The sequence below is a fragment of the Lampris incognitus genome, chromosome 21 (genome assembly GCF_029633865.1).
Source record: "Lampris incognitus isolate fLamInc1 chromosome 21, fLamInc1.hap2, whole genome shotgun sequence".
Lineage (NCBI taxonomy): Eukaryota > Metazoa > Chordata > Actinopteri > Lampriformes > Lampridae > Lampris > Lampris incognitus.
In genome coordinates, this window is record NC_079231.1 from 19,451,246 (window position 1) to 19,468,236 (window position 16,991).

The 16,991-nt window shown below is 45.6% G+C and overlaps 1 protein-coding gene across 1 annotated transcript in view; it reads left to right on the forward strand.

Moving 5' to 3' along the window:
* Window positions 1-16,991, forward strand: part of LOC130131512 (E3 ubiquitin-protein ligase Midline-1-like) — a 66,854-nt gene that overhangs the window by 40,524 nt on the left and 9,339 nt on the right. The window contains exons 3-7 of the mRNA XM_056301213.1: window positions 859-954; window positions 11,341-11,448; window positions 14,098-14,246; window positions 14,884-15,011; window positions 16,439-16,582. Of these exons, the coding sequence (XP_056157188.1) occupies window positions 859-954; window positions 11,341-11,448; window positions 14,098-14,246; window positions 14,884-15,011; window positions 16,439-16,582 (625 nt within the window). The remainder of the gene's footprint in view (window positions 1-858; window positions 955-11,340; window positions 11,449-14,097; window positions 14,247-14,883; window positions 15,012-16,438; window positions 16,583-16,991) is intronic.

A 16,991-nucleotide genomic window follows, 5' to 3' on the forward strand; every position in this document is an offset into this window, starting at 1 on the left:
AGCGTCTGACGTACTGTCACCTGTTTGCCGGTTCGTTAGCCAGGAGCGCCACGTGCCCTCATAAGGGACGGCTATGGCTTTTGATGCCTAATTTGCCGCTTGGCCGGCTTTGCGCATGGCTTGCTGCTCGGCGGAGTGGTTCTCCTCCTTCGCATCACCCCCTTTAGTGTAAGGCTTCTCGGTCGCGGGATCGGAAGGGACAGGATGAGGAGGCAGTACAGGGACGAGGAGCGTCACCGGCGTCCGGAGGTATGTGGGCGCTGAACTTACCTCCAAAAACCGGGGGGAAAACCCCCCTGCTTGTTAGGAAAAAAAGGGGAGGGTGGGGTAAAATCTCTACTTGTTGTGTGTACTGTTGAATCCGGACTCGGGTTGTGGAGTCCGTTCTTGTCTCCTTAGCACCACCGTGCCTTTGTTTTGCATTCTGTCTGAGAGTAGGACTTCTTGATTTTTGATGCACCCCAGACACCTTTACAACTTCCTTAACTTCCTCGCAAGTACAAACACCTGTGAGATGTATTTGGTGCACTTTTGACATCTTGTGCTTGTGTGATGGATGTGCTGCAAATGAATATTCCTTTCCTGCAAGTCATTTAGTCTAGAACTGTGTTTTTTTTTTTAAGATATGTCACTCAAACAAAGTGTATTTCTCTGCTGTATCTTAAGAATGTCAGCCTTCTCTGGAAAAATGTTCAAAATAGGTGAAACCGTAATTGGAAGAACAGAATAATTTAATTTCAGTGCTACACTCGTGACCCGTGAAGATCAGTTTTGCGCAGCCTGACTTTGCTCTCAGCTTCTTCTGCTTCTTCTCATTCATGCACCAACAGTTCCTCCTTTTCTCTCTCCCCCTTGCAGCAAGCCTTGGATTCCAACCTGGGTAATTTGATCAAAAGGAACAATGAGCTGGAGACCCTCATGGGGAAACTTATCCAGACATGTCAACACGTGGAGGTAAGTCCAGCAGGCCTTCTGAGGTCATCTGTGACCCATATTCCTTGTGGATTTTCCACCGGCTGCACTTACATAGCATGCAAGAATAACAAATTGCTACCCCATGTGCACCCATCAACAGCTCGGAATATGTCTGTTTCATTTCCAAAGCTGATGGTTGGATTTATTTGGTGACTTCAACGCTTCGTTGACTTTAACTTGGTTGGATTGAATCTGGCAGTCTCCGGACAGCACACAATTTAATTTAAGGAAAAATAATGGAAATAATTAGACCGAAAATTAGAAATTGGGATATTAACATCAGGGTTCCCCAGTGATCGGATTTTTGAGTCAACTGAACGGTGACCTCACATCCTCCCTTCAAGTATGCCATGCTAGCATCCTTTAGCTTAGCATGGCAGTAGAGTTAGCAACAATGCTAACAGATGAGAAACTGGCTAAAGTTCTATTTTGTCTCACTTTCTCGAGCATAGGCGTGGTAAAGTTAAGTGATTTAGTTCAAGTTTGGTTAACCTGAAACGGTGTTAGCATGTTGATATACACAAAGTTGCATACATTTTTAAATTTAGGGCAATATTGCTGTTTTATTTAGAGTACTGCAAGCTGTTAGCTATTAATTGTCCGGACTGTTGATTTTCCCTCAGTTTAATTACATTACATTGCACAAAAGTTGAATTTATTTCTTTATTGTAGCTTTTTCCCCCCTGCATATGACATAGCAGAGAATGTTCATCTTTTAAAATCTGTCTTTGCTTAATAAATTTGCATAGCTTGCGTGCATCATGACATCTTGTGCGCATGTGTATCTGGTTAGACGTACTAGTGAGGGCAATTCTGTGCCAGGCCTCCCTGTACTTTTTTATGTTGACCTACTAAGAAGCTTTAAATAAAGCGATGCCAAAGGGCAAAAAGGCAATCACGCTTGAGTTTTGAGATGATGGAGAGCAGTCGCTCTGCCAGAGACGGTCCTGAGTAAAGTACTAGAGAGAGGATTTAGAATTTTGTGATTTATTTCGGCGATTTGGATATTTAGATGCAGATGGCGCGTGCATGGTTTTTTTTTCTTTGCATCATAAGCGTGCACGATAGGCATAGCCGTTGTGCAGATGTTTTCTTTAGACCTGAACGCAGGCAGTTTTTTATGACTCAGAAATGATCATCTTAACTGTCTTATTGTTAAGAGAAATAAATTATGAATTAGATTTATGAACAAAATAAAATAATAAAAATAGAGCCTTGTGGTGGTCATGTGACCAAAGGGAAGTGAACCTTTTCCTTTAAAAGTCACTTCCAGATAAATAAATATTGCAGAGGGGCATGGTGAAAAATACATGACCTACTTTCTTCTTCGAGCACTATGGCCAACGACTGCACATATTACTTGCAAAAGGTGAAGCAGTGGTGGGCGTGCAGGCATGATGGCATGATGTTTGTTGATGCGTGTACATGTACGTGCATGCGTGTTTGTGTGTGTTCCTATCTGAGCCTCCATGTTGCATGGGTACAGATTGTACTCACTGATTTCATTAAGCGAGATCACACATGCCCAACTAGAGATCATGTGTCCTGAGTTAAGCAGAGTGCTCCACCCAGGACTCCATGAAATAAAGATGCTAATTTGATGCATGCTAACTCAGATAGCACGTATGCAGCAGCCTATGAAAGGTGGGGGTGACAGTGCAGAGAAGGTGCAGCCTCCGAGAGCGTAGTTGGAAGTACACAAGCAACTTGGCACAGCACGCTGAATATTTTACACCAGTTTGATCTATTTCCAAGCTCTTGAGATGGTTGGCGAGATCTGCTGAGATCCGTTGACATCCTTGGGGCTCAAGATGAAGGTGGAAGCGTTGTAGGTCTTTACACGTAGGAGTGATGCTGGCTTTTCGCTGGGTGCTTCAGTAAGTGACGCCGGGTGTTTGTGTTTATGCGAGTTTGAAAAAGAAATCCGAGTGGTTCGTACACCGCAAAGCACTCCTGCTTCGGCACTCAGGGTGTCGGAGAAACTTCAAGAGCCTTATTAGTTGAGACAAATCAGGGGCACAAACTCCTACGTCTATGACATCGGGCTCAACAAACCGACAGGGTGGTGCATTTGCACATTTCTGTAAATATTTAAAGCTTTCGCCCCCCCTCCTTTGCAGAAAATGTCATTGATGTGCCACTTCCAAAAGTTTGGAAATCCTGACTGGTTCCATCTAGGCTACGTGTGTGTGTGTGCGTGTGCATATATATATATATATATATATATATATATATATATATATATATATATATATATATGCATGTCTTTTTTTATATATGTATATGTAGAAAAAAAGACGTGCATGTTAGGGTTAATACTCCTGTCTATGTCCTTGATGGAGGCATGGCAACACGAACTGGAGTTGGTCCCCGGGTGCTGCATGGCGGCTGCCCACTGCCCCTACCTACACAGGTAGGTTGGGTTAAATGCAGAGCGTAATTTCCCCACGGGGATCAATAAGGTATCTAAAAAAAAAACCACTGTCGAAGAGAACGAACGCCAGCTAGGATGACTGTCAGAACTGCCGGTCTGCGTGGGCTAGCAGTTAGGTTAGCCTGCCCCGCCTTCGCGTCCTGTCAGACCACCCTCGCTATTTCCTCTTCGGCCGCAGCTCCAGGCAGGGTTGTGGTCATTGGGCCCACGGGGTGCAGCAGACCAGGTTCTCTCAGATGAGCAATCACTGGAGACATCGTCCCCAGTCCCGTCAACACTTAGACCAAAAGCAGTAAAACCTCTCAGAGAATCGCTTGCATGTCTCCACTGAAAATGAACGACAACCTCTGACAGGACAAACACTGGTCACCTAGTGTGCCATCAGACTAAGGTCCCTCAGTAGAGGTGGATGTATTTGGATATGACTGAATATCCTCAAACTAACCCATGCAATGAGCTGGGATCCTGCATTGTTATTGCTAACTGTAGAATGAGTAATTGAACAAATAACTTGAAGAATGGTGACCAGTATCGAGCCAGTCTGTAACTGAACACCGTACACTCTGATTTCATTTGGACAGCTCCTTTTTCTCTTATAAGTCACTGGGAGTTACCTTTAAAGGGATATTCAGGATTTTCAGCCTGTCTGTCTGTCTATCTATCTATCTATCTATCTATCTATCTATCTATCTATCTATCTGTCTGTCTGTCTGTCTGTCTGTCTGTGTGTCTATTGTAGGGATGGAGATGTTTAGGAGAGATTGCAGAGAAGTTTTTAACTAGATTGTTTAACACAGTCTTGGAAAGTGAGACGATCCCTGAGGAGTGAGGAAGATGTGCAGAGCTTGAGCAACTACAGAGGTATAAAGTGGATCAGCCCCAGCATGAAGATATGGGAAAGAGTAATAGAAGCTAGGTTAAGAGGAGAGGTGGTGATCAGCGAGCAGCAGTATGGTTTAATGCCATGAAAGAGCACCACAGATGTGATGTTTGCTTTGAGAATGTTGATGGAGAAGTATAGAGAAGGCCAGAGGGAGTTGCATTGTGTCTTTGTAGATTTAGAGAAAGCATATGACAGGGTGCCGAGAGAGGAGGTGTGGTATTGTATGAGGAAGTCAGGAGTAACAGAGGAGTATGTAGAAGTGGTGCAGGATATGTATGAGGGAAGTGTGACAGCGGTGAGGTGTGTGGTTGGAATGATGGATGGGTTCAAGGTGGAGGTGGGATTACATCAAGGATCGGCTCTGAGCCCTTTCTTGTTTGCAATGGTGATGGACAGGCTGACGGACGAGATCAGGCAGGAGTCTCCGTGAACTATGATGTTCATGGATGACATTGTGATCTGTAGTGAGAGTAGGGAGCCGGTTGAGGAGAGCCTGGAGAGGTGGAGGTATGCACTGGAGAGAAGAGGAATGAAAGTCAGTAGGAGCAAGACAGAATACATATGCGTGAACGAGAGGGAGGACAGTGGAATGGTCAGGATGCGAGGGGTAGAGGTGACAAAGGCATATGAGTTTAAATACTTGGGGTCAGCTGTCCAAAGAAACGTGGAGTGCAAAATGGAGGTGAAGAAGAGAGTGCAGGCAGGGTGGAGTGGGTGGAGAAGAGTGTCAGGAGTGATTTGTGACAGAAGGGTACCAGAGACAGTGACACTGATGAAAAAACAGGAGGTGGAGCTGGAGGTGGCAGAGTTGAAGATGCTAAGATTTTCATTGGGAGTGATGAAGAAGGACAGGAGTAGGAACGATTATATTAGAGGGACAGCTCAGGTTGGACGGTTTGGAGACAAAGCAAGAGAGGTAAGATTGAGATGGTTTGGACATGTGTGGAGGAGAGATGCTGAGTATATTGGGAGAAGGATGCTGAATATGGAGCTGCCAGGGAAGAGGAGAAGAGGAAGGCCAAAGAGGAGGTTTATGGATGTGGTGAGGGAGGACATGCAGGTGGTTGGCGTGACAGAGGAAGATGCAGAGGACAGGAAGAGATGGAAACAGATGATTTGCTGTGGCGCCCCCTAACGGGAGCAGCAAGAAGAAAAAGGAGAATATTTATGTTCTATGGATAACACAAATTCTGTAGATGTGAAAACAAACACTTACTTCCTGCTTTTCCGCTACCTTTGTTGGGCTACTGTGAAATAGGCTATATTGCTTAATAACATGCAATAACAACGCTATAACCAGCTGCATAACGAATGCCACAGGACGACAGCGATTCATGGATTGTCCACCGCCAATGTCACTGTCTGACACGTTTCCTCACAATTTCAGTGGCATTCCAGAGATACACGGAAGACTGCTCAGAATCAGAACCAGAACCAGATCATGTTTATTGGCCATGTAGGTTTGCACATACGTGGAATTTGACTCCGGTTTCGTGGCTCTCTCAGTGTACTTAACATAGAATAACAATACAACAATCTTCAGATATATACACAAGGATTGACTTATACAGGTGGAATAAGAGGTGATGAGGTGCAGTGGTGCAGAGAATATATCAGAGATGCTGAAATAGATGTTAGCAGGTTACTTACATACATGACTTAGGTAGACGGACATGACAGAGCAAATTATAATGACTGCTAATGGAGTGTTAGCCCTACAATACTTTAAACAATGCAATACAATACAGCAGAGACAGTATTGAAAGTTGTGATTTTTTCTTTCCTTTTAACACACTCGCATATTAGACAATCACAATGAAAGACATCTGAAAGAGCTGTTTTTGGTTTTTTTTTAACCCTCCCACTTTTTTTTTCCCTCCTCATTTGTATCCGGCCAATTACCCCACTCTTCCGAGCCGTCCCAGTCATTGCCCCCCCCCCCCCCCCCCCGCCGCCGCCGATCCGGGGAGGGCTGCAGACTACCACATGCCTCCTCCCATATATGTGGCGTCGCCACATGCATCGCGTGGGAGGATCAAGCTATTCCCCCCAGTTCCCCCTCCCCCCCAAACAGGCGCCCCGACCGACCAGAGGAGGCGCTAGTGCAGCAACCAGGACACATACCCGCATCCGGCTTCCCACCTGCAGACACGGCCAATTGTGTCTGTAGGGACGCCCGACCAAGCCGGAGGTAATACGGGGATTCGAACCAGCGATCCCCGTGTTGGTAGGCAACAGAATAGACCGCCACGCCACCCGCACGCCCCCCCGAAAGAGCTGAGTTTTAAAGGCTTTCAAACCTTTTACTAACCATTTGGCCACGGAGGCGCCCCTCTACACAACTTTCTATTCAGCTTCCTTTTTCCATGACTCCTTCTGGATTGGGACCCACAGAAGCCCCTGACCTGGACCTTGACATGCACTGGGTCTTGGGAAAGGGTTTAGTCCAGTCTGCCGTTATGCAGCCGTATTCACAGGGTAGCTCAGCCTTCCACGAAGCCGGCTGCGCAGAGTTCCCGGGAGGCCCGTCCACGCACAATGGACGTAATGTTGACCTACCCCCGAACAAGACTGACTGCAAGCACGCCGCGGACTCATTTTTACCCTGCAACCCAATATCTTCATCAGGCCGGCGTCTCGGCGAGCGACGGCATGCGTCCTCTCGCCAGACAGCTGGATTTAGTTCCACGTCCCAGATCACACCAGCTTTTACGGTGAGCTAAGATGCCAATTAACGGTGCTGAAAAGATGGATGTCGAGGCAGTATAACGGCTCGGTTCTGCCGCTAACCGCTGTTCATTTACTTAAAACCCTACCCCAGATGGCAAATTGTTTCTGTTGGCAACCGAACGGCAAAAAACACCCGCAGATGTGTTGTTCACGGGGAAACTGAGAAATGACAGGAAGTCTGCGCTCCGCGCTGGAGAGGGGAACGAGTCCCTATCATATCGTTATTAACGACACTTGCTGACGTGTGTGTGTGTGTGAGCAGTTATAATGTTTCATTAACCCGGCTCTCCCCCCCTCCCCTCCCCCCCGGGTTAATGGCTGGACATACGTTAATTGCCCTACGAGAGGAGAGCACCACTTGACTGGTGCTCTGGTAACATTAAGGACACTTACAGGGGCTATCCAAAACGGGGATTCGAACTGGCGATCCCCGTGTTGGTAGGCAACAGAATAGACCGCCATGCTACCCAGACGCCCCCTGGTTCCACACTTTTACACAAGTTCAAATCCAGCAAGCCTGAACTAAGACCTGTTAAGAGGTGGAGTGAGGAGTCAGTCCAGTGCTCTAAAGGTTGTTTTGACTGAACACCGTTATTGACACTTGCCGGGACTTGCAAGAACTCAACCCTGCACTGACGGACTATGTAGACTTTTATGTGGACTGACAATTAAGGGTTTCCAAAACGATAAGCCATGGGTAAATATGGAACTCAAAGTAGCACTGAAAAGGAACAGGTGGGCTTTTGAACAGGGGGATGTGTCCCCAAATGAGAGCCATACAAAAGGAAATAAGGCAGTGATTGCAAGCAGAAATACAAAAGTGAAGATTGAGGGGACGATGAGGGGTAATGGTTTAAGGCAGGCATGGCAGGGGGTATGTATATACAGTGATAGGGAACGAGAAGAAAAGACCTGTCATCAGATTTCTGGCAGCAACTTAACTGTGGCCAGCCCTTGGTCATAACAGCTGGGGAGGTTTGTTGGACCTCTAAAAACACCAATCCTAGGAAAGCAGATGGTCCTGACAAGCAGTGTGCTAACTATACCACGGCTTTGGGGGGAGGTCACTTTTTTTTTTAGTTGGGGGGGGGGGGTTGTGCATGCCTCAAAGAGAGGACTGAACGTGACTCTTGGTGCAAAGAAATATATGTAGGCCTACTTTCTTTACATCAGCACATCTGATACCTATAATGACCACATCAAACCTCCACACGGGTATCAAACCCAAACATCACAGTATGCCACAGTAAGGCCAGCTAAAGCAGGACACAGTGCCCCCTGCAGAGGGATGTACTGTATTCTGTAGTTTATCGGTACAAATAAGACACGGATAGGTCAAAGAGCAAAATACAAATGCATGATTGTCCGTGTCTGCAGGTGGGAAGCCGGATGTGGGTATGTGTCCTGGTCGCTGCACTAGCGCCTCCTCTGCTCGGCCGGGGTGCCTGTTCGGGGGGGGGGGGTGGTGACGTGATCCTCCCACGCGCTACATCCCTCTGGCGAAACTCCTCACTGTCAGGTGAAAAGAAGCGGCTGGCAACTCCGCATGTATCAGAGGAGGCATGCGGACTACCACATGGGTTAGGATTAGCCCTCCCCGGATCGGCAGAGAGGGTGGAGCAGCGACCGGAACGGCTCGGCAGAGTGGGATAATTGGCTGGATACATTTGGGGAGGAAAAGAGGAAAGATTAAAAATTAAAAATGCCATGGTCATGTATTAACAAACCAGCTGGTAACAACACACACATGCATGAGCATGAGCATGGTAAATACCAGCAGAAATAGGCCAGGCTGCCTATAAGGCATCCAGTCCTCATCACCACCCATCACATACAATACAGTGCTAACGGTGACCAATAGTTAATTGGGACTAGCCCTTACCTTAAAACAGAAGTGACCACGGAGGCCTGTAGCTCTGCTTGCTCTTCGGAGTCGACTGGCTGAGATGGCAAATCCAAAGTTTGCCAAGTTTCCTTGTTTTGCTTCTGACAGATCTGTTTGCTGACTACAAAACAGAGAAATGAGTAATGGCGACTCGGTGCAGACTGGGTGGGCCTCAGAAATTTATTTCTGTCTTTTTTTTTCTTCTTCAGATCTTTTGAGTTAAAGTGAGTTATTGTACCAACCCGCTTCGATGGTGATGGCAAGAATAGGACACATGCCGGTCGGTGAAGGAGTGATGAATCACCCTCATGCATGAGTATCCTAATTTTACGCATGATCCATGATGACGAAGATACCGAAAAATAGAAATGCATGGCAAAAATAGCTTATTGTCAATGTTTTAGAGACCCCCCCCCCCCCAAACGTCACAAATCCTGTTTTGAGGGAAGCTCATGTCTTATGAAGAGGAGCCAAACTCCTCCTAGCTCCCCTGCAGGTTGCAGCCTGCAGACAAGATCAGAGGCAGGGTTCTGAAGGCGTGCAGGGGACATGTCACTTGATACGACGCCATAAACCCAGGGCATGGAAAACTTCAGTCATGGTGACGGCACCAAAAAGGACAAAACCGTCTGTGCTTTAACATCAGCTGTAATGCAGAGCCTCGAGAGACTTGTTTTAAACCATGTCCTTAAGGAAGTGCAGCATGAACTAGACCCCTCACAACCTGCATATATAGGAACGGGAGGAGTATGGCGGATGCTCTTTTGCATACGCTGCATAATATTTATTGTCATCTTGATCAGCCCAAAAAATATGCTCCTGTTCTTTTTGTAGATTTGTCGTTGGCCTTTAATACTATCAGACCCCGTGTTATGATGGAGAGATGACTGCACCTAGGAGTAGCCAGGGACATCATCAGTCCTTTCTGATGGACCGATACATCCATCCATCCGTTATCCAGACCGGTTGTCCTGCTCTCAGGGTGACGGGAATGCTGGAGCCTATCCCAGCAGTCATTGGGCGGCAGGCGGGGGGACACCCCGGACAGGCTGCCAGACCATCACAGGGCCGATACAGTGAACTACAAATACTTAGGAACAATAACAGATGCTACGGTGTCATGCAGTTCGAATACAGATGTTGTCTATAAGAAAGGTCTGCAGCGGCTATATTTAATGCCTAAACTGAGACAGTCCAGAGTGGACGAAGACATAATGGTCCTCTTCAATCACTCTTTTGAGGACAGCATTTGAACTTTTGGTTCTGGTATTTTTTTCCACTGTCAGTGAATAATAAAAACAAACTGCATATGATAGTCAGTATGTCCAGTAGGATTGCTGGACAACAGCAGAACTGCATGATGGTGACCTGTGGTGGGGAAAGGGCAGGTGATTATTAGAGATGCATCACATCCTGTTTAGCGTCGCTACCATCAGGTATAAGGTGCCGTTCCTCCGAACCGCAGATTATGTGTGCCTACCAGTAGTGTGCATTGCTTAACAAACCGTGGAACAAACACAACTGAACCTCTGTGTGAGGATGCTGCAGCTTAGAACATGTGGAGCCCATTGTTGATATGTTGTGTAGGTCTGTGATGATGTAGTGGTGTTGTGTTGTTGTTTGTTGTTGGGCAATTGTATGGAACACCATGAATTTCCAAAAGGACTAATATCTATCTATCTATCTATCATCCATCCATCCCTCCCTCTCTCTCTAGTCATCCATCCATCCATCCCACTCTCGCTTGCTCTATCTATCTATCTAGCTAGCTATAAGCAGGAATTCTGAGATGACACACTGCGAGCTGGGTCGTTTAGATTGAACTTCAGCACTCTTGTAGCTTATAGTTCGAGTGGTACATGCGTCAACTACAAAGTGACCTCAAATCTTCTCGAGGAGCACGGTTGAACTTCATCTTTCATCTCGAGAACTTTGTTCATTCAATGTACGGCAAGCTTTATGCAAGTAGCTGTTAGATACAAACTCTGTATCATGGTGTCCTTCCGGCAAACCTTTGTTTCTGTTCACTTTCTAAGATGTACTAGAACCTCTGTACTTGCACGAGTTTTTACTCAGGAAGCGTGACACGAGGCTGGAGACGGGCCACGTTTTGCCAGATTCTGAGCTTCATAAAAAAGTCAAATATAGAACATATACAGTTGGAAGTTAATAAATCTTTACAGTTTGGACAGAAGGTATCTTCACCCACCGTATGCATAGAGCTGGGCTCAGCATTTGTTCATTTAGAACAAATAAGCTCCTGTCTTGCATGTTTTAAAAAGTCATTTCTAGGAAGTAAAATGGCTCAAAAAATGTGAATGTGTTCAGACAGGAGGGCTGATGACGACTTTCTGCCTTTTTTTTTTCATATCGACTTGATACGGCTATCCATCAGTCCATCATTCAGGTCTCTCCTCACCTTCCCTTTCTCAGGTGAACGCATCCCACCAGGAGGGCAAGCTGATGGAGGAGTGTGACCTCCTGATTGACATCATTCAGCAGAGGAGACAGATCATTGGCAGCAAGATCAAAGAGGGGAAGGTAAGGAGAACACATGGGGCACAATGATGGACTCCAAGTTTTTATCCTTTGTTTTTCTTTATTTATGCTTCTGCTGAGCTTTAAATTCTCCTCGTTTTTCCTGCCTTTCGGCTCGGCAAAGCCCAATAAATTCGAATCCTTTGAAATGCTTCCAAGCGGTTGCGAGTCTGGATTGCAAAGTTGAAGTTGAAGCCTGCTTCTAACGGCTGCCATGGAGCTTCCTCTTAATTGGTTCTTCCATCACGTAATGCCGAAACCCACGTCCCCGGCATCATCATATACCTTCTGCCGCCCCCGTCCTAATCTCTGTTGACAGAGTTGCTTTTGTAGCTGCTATTTTAAATCCTTCTCACTACATATTCAAAATGCGTTATTTTCTCACATCGGAGAACAAACCCAGCCAATATGATCATGCATATAATGTGTCATATCTAAAATATATCCATAGTGTCATATCCCTCAGAATAATCAAACATTTTTAGCCCCGCGATCTGTTAATTCTATGCTAATATACAATGCATTATTTATACTATTATATAATTATATATTAGTTATTATACAATATAAATATAAGCTAAAATATGTTCATATTTTATTTGTTTAGTGTCATTTAATGCTTTATTTATTTTTATTTTATTATAACACATTATTATTATTATTATCCATAATTTCTTAAAATTATTTATCTCATCATCAGACACTTCTCCGGGGTCGGGTCACATTTTATTTTTATTAAGTATTAAATATTGCGTTTGATATGTCACAATCATTCCCATACATAGAGTTGCATGCCGGTTGGTTTGGATTGGTCTGAAAAAGGGCTTCGGTATGTTTTGACTAACATGCTACTCTTAATATTTCATTTTAATATGCATCCTGTGTAAAAATGTATGAATGTGAATCTCCCTAAAATCGAGTCTTACTTAGTCACAACTGAAGAATCATGCACAAAATTGGTCGGATGTCTAATCCCTTCACAGCCAGCTTTCAGATACCTCCTCCCGCACTTTGCGAGCAGATGGTGATCTCTGAAAATGTCTGAAAAACAGAAGCTTTAACACATAATGGAGAGACGGGGGAATTAGTTCAGCTGTCCTGAATCACTCCATCCCAGAGCATACGGCAAGGGGAATGCACTCTGGCTTTAGCTGGCCGGCAGTGTTGCTTTTTCAAATATCCCTCCTGAGATTCCAATCTATCCTGGGGTTAGTTCCCCATACATTTCAATAGCTTCTTCCGGGTCGAGACCTAGCCCTCGTGTTGACCCGCCTTCATTAAACCTCTAAATTAAAGCAACTTAATTTCATTTTAAACCCCAAATGTATTGTGCACGACGAAACAAACTGTGTGACACTCTGGGTTTTCCCTCTTCACGTTGCAGGAAGACTTGCATTTAATCCGTGGACACCCCTCGTTTTGATGGGGTCAAAAATTACCTCTAAGACAATCTTAGTAGCCTAGTGGCGTACAGCTTTCATGGAAATTTGGTTCACTTTTTCTAATGTTGGGGTCACCCTAGGGAGAGTCTTTTCTCTGCTGTTAAACACTGTTATGGGCCTTTTTGACCCATGAGACAACAGAAGGGTGACGCAAACAAAATGAATGAGATGTAGATCCGGATTGAGGGGTGCCTTTGACACTTATTTATGATGATGTTGAGACTTTCTGGTTTGGGGACTTGTAACTAATCTAGGAGGTACCGTCCAAGTTCCAGTCTTCCAGTTCTGACGGGTTGGACGTCCTCCTTACGGGCAACCCAGTAACTCTCCAAAACTAAAAATGAAAAGAAAAATGGGAGAAAGTGTTTTTTTTCTCAATGATTAAGCACTACACAGCGCAGCGTTTCACAAGCCGTCATTGTGCGCGCTGTGTAGTCCTGCAGGAAGCCCGCCATGATGATTTTGCAATCTGCTCCGAACAGTATTTGATTGCAGTGTTTTTGGCTTTTATTCGGGTCAAAACTGCTTATAAAATGTCCCTTTAAACCCTCAATTCAGACACTGACCTCAATCTGTCTCTTTAAATCTCCGTAAATGGGGAGAGACGGAATGAAGGGGAAGAGGAGAAGAATGTGAAAAGCCTAGCCTGGATTTAACCCAAACACTTCACCGATATAACACTCCACCAGTCCCGGCGACAGAAAATCCCTTTTCTCTTGTTCCCTTTGTCTGGGCCTCTGTCAGTCCCATCATTGTTCCTCTGAGCCAGTAATCTTGAGATGTTTCTCACCAAGGAGCTATTTGGGTATGATGCAACATGTCGTGTTCCCTCTGTCGCTCCCTTAAATCCTCCCCATGCAGCATGACATGTACCTACCAGACTCTGGAGAAGGTGGGATGAAGAAGTCAGTGACTAACATTTTTACTAAAATGCTCATTCTTGCAGAGTTAATTATGTAGCCCCAGTCCTCATCCTTTCACTGAAAAACACAGAAGTTACCGTGAAATGAGTTATGTCAGTCCTCATAAGATCCACCATACAGACACTGTAAGACCAAGCTAGAGTGGTCCAATGGGGAAAAAAATGGCTTGAGCAGATTTCTGAAAATAATCTTTAATCTTGGGGACAATATTTTGATTACAGTCTATCAACCTCACTCTTTCCATTTTTCTCCTTAACTGTCTCTCATCACTTCTCTATCCCCTCCAGACCCAGAGGCTGAGGAAGCTGGCACAGCAGATCTCAAATTGTAAGCAGTGCATCGAGAGGTCCTCGGCCATCATCACTCAAGCTGATCAGACGCTGAAAGAGACGGACCACGCTCGCTTCCTGCAGACCGCCAAGAACATCACGGAGAGGTCAGCGGGTGCACACACACAACAATGTTGGCCTGACTGTTGAATGTTTGCAACCTAGGGAGCTAGTACCTACCTAACAACTTTGTCTGGCGACAAGAAGTGCACATGCATTGGGCGGCGTGGTGGCCCAGTGGTTAGCACTGGTGCCTCACTACAAGTAGGTCCTGGGTTTAAACCCCAGGCTGTCCTAGGTCCTTTCTGTGTGGGCTTCCTCTGGGTGCTCCAGTTTCCCCCCACCATCAAAAAGACATGCATGTTAGGGTTAATACTGTTGTCTGTGCCCCTGAGCAAGGCAATGGAAAGAATTGGAGTTGGTCCCTGGGTGCTGCAGCTGCCCACCGCTCCTATACAAGAGGATGGGTTAAATGCAGAGAACACATTCATTGTAAGAATACAATGTCAAATAAAGTGGCTTTCATCGTGTAGTTACAAGAAAACTGTCAGGTTGAAATTTGGTACTTTAGAAATGAGGAGTGAGGAGGGATTTAATCCATCAATTTGTTCGGTAGTCAACCACTCACTGTGAAAACGGTGGTAGAATTCCTTTGAAATGAAATAAAACATGAATGGGATGTTTTTCACCACTATTTGAATCCCAATCTTAATCGCTGCTGAATGCTATGCTAACGTCCCGCAGGGTTTCCATGGCTACCGCATCCACCCAGGTGCTGATACCTGAGATAAACGTGACGGACACGTTTGACACTTTCGCTCTGGACTTCAGCAGAGAGAAGAAAATGCTGGAGAACCTGGACTACCTCACAGGTAACCCTTATTCTACCACAGGCGTTTCATATTGTCATCAAGACCTCCCAGGTGATGAAGGCCAGCAGAACAGTTGGTTTGGAAACCCAAAACGAGTCTTAGTCTTGATCATAGAGGCTCCCAATGTGAGAAGAGTGCATGTGAAGCTGGGTGCTGGGTACAGACCTGTCTGTTAACTTAGGGAGGTAGGAAGAAATGGAAAATTCAGTTTTAGACATATGGAGATCATTATGTTTTGATGGAGGGACAGCTGAGTGGGCTGACATGGATTGCTGTATTTGCAAGTGTAATTTTCATACTTCACATTTCCTATTTTTTGATTTTTCTCCTCAATTGTACTTGGCCAATTACCCCACTCTTCCGAGCCATCCCGTTCACAGCTCAACCCCCCCCCCCCCCCCCCCAGTTTTGCCCATCATTGTTGTAGGCGTGTTAACAAAATAATGTGCATGGGACCCTCCAAATGCCGCTGTGGTAATGTGAGTGTGCCGGGGAAACAAACAAGGCGTGGTGTTGAGTGGGTCTGAAAGCCCGTGCAAGCGGCCGGCTCTCGCTTATTCTCTGTGATGTGAGAGAGCCTCGCTGCAGGGCCTGTTCACCACATGAATCACTACGAATCAGATCCCTGATGTGCAGCCACTCATACCACAGAGCGGGGGGGAAAGACAGAGTGCAAGACAGAGGAAAGTGTCCATTTGAACAGTGGTCTTATGTCATACTCACTGGCTTCATTGGGATTCTGTGAGCCATTTCTTGATAGATTTGTCTAGAGGAGTTTTGGAAAGGAAGACATTTTTCTTTTACTGCAAAACAAAACACAAAAGTGACACGAAGTTGCCAGCTGAGATGTGATCTTTACTCAAGCTGCATGACGGCAAAAATTAAAACGAGAAGGATTATTTAAATATTTCAGGACCAAACGAGTTTGGGTAATGCCTGTGTTCCTTTCAGCTGCTGCTCATATTAATATTTCAACACGTCCGTTCCCCCGATGCGCCTGATGATGAACTTACCGCTCCTTTAAGGGAGTCCTTTAATATTCTGCGAAATGAAGCCATAAAACTTCCAAAGTTCCACCGAACGGGTGCAAGATGCAGATTATCACCATAATATACAGAAATTATACATAGTATTATCTTTTTCTGTATTTGTACCCCCCCCAATTGTATCTGGCCAACTACCCCACTCTTCCGAGCCGCCTCAGTCGCTGCTCCACCCCTTCTGCCAATCCGGGGAGGACAGCAGACTACCCCCCCCGAACGGTATAGATCGCCATGCTACCCAGATGCTCGAAAATCCAATTTTTTTTTTTATCAATGCTTGTCCCGGTAGACAGTCAGCGCTAATATAATCCAATCGAGATTGTCTTCGATATGTCTCGGCTGTTTCATCCATTTTATTATCTTCTTATTGTCTTCTGTCCTCAGCTCCGAGTGCCCCCGGCATCAGGGAGGAGCTGTGCACGGCCTCCTATGACACCATCACCGTCCACTGGACGTCTGATGACGAATTCTCCGTGGTGTCCTACGAGCTCCAGTACGCCATATTCACCGGGCAGGCGAACATCGCCAGTAAGTAGTGTTTCTATCACGCTGTTGTGTTGTGATGCAGCTGTTTGCAGAAAGCACACTCACACCTCAAACACAAGCACACACCGGCCAGCCTGATAAACAACCAACAGCCCCACAACTCCACGGAGGATACTAACGGATAATTACTGCTATCAAGACAGGGACAGACTTGCTGTTTACTTAAACAAGCAATTTGTGGTGATAAAAAGTAATGACTAAAAACAAAGCATTGCAGCATAACATGGTCATCTGAATAGGAGGTAAATAAACACATAAAACAAGTCCATCACCTAGGGCCTAGAGTAGGAACACAACTCATATTTGTCCTATTGAGGACCATCAAGCTGGCAACTGGAGTTCACTCAGTTATAAGTCTGCAGTAGTGGTTTACCATTACATCCCTGTTATG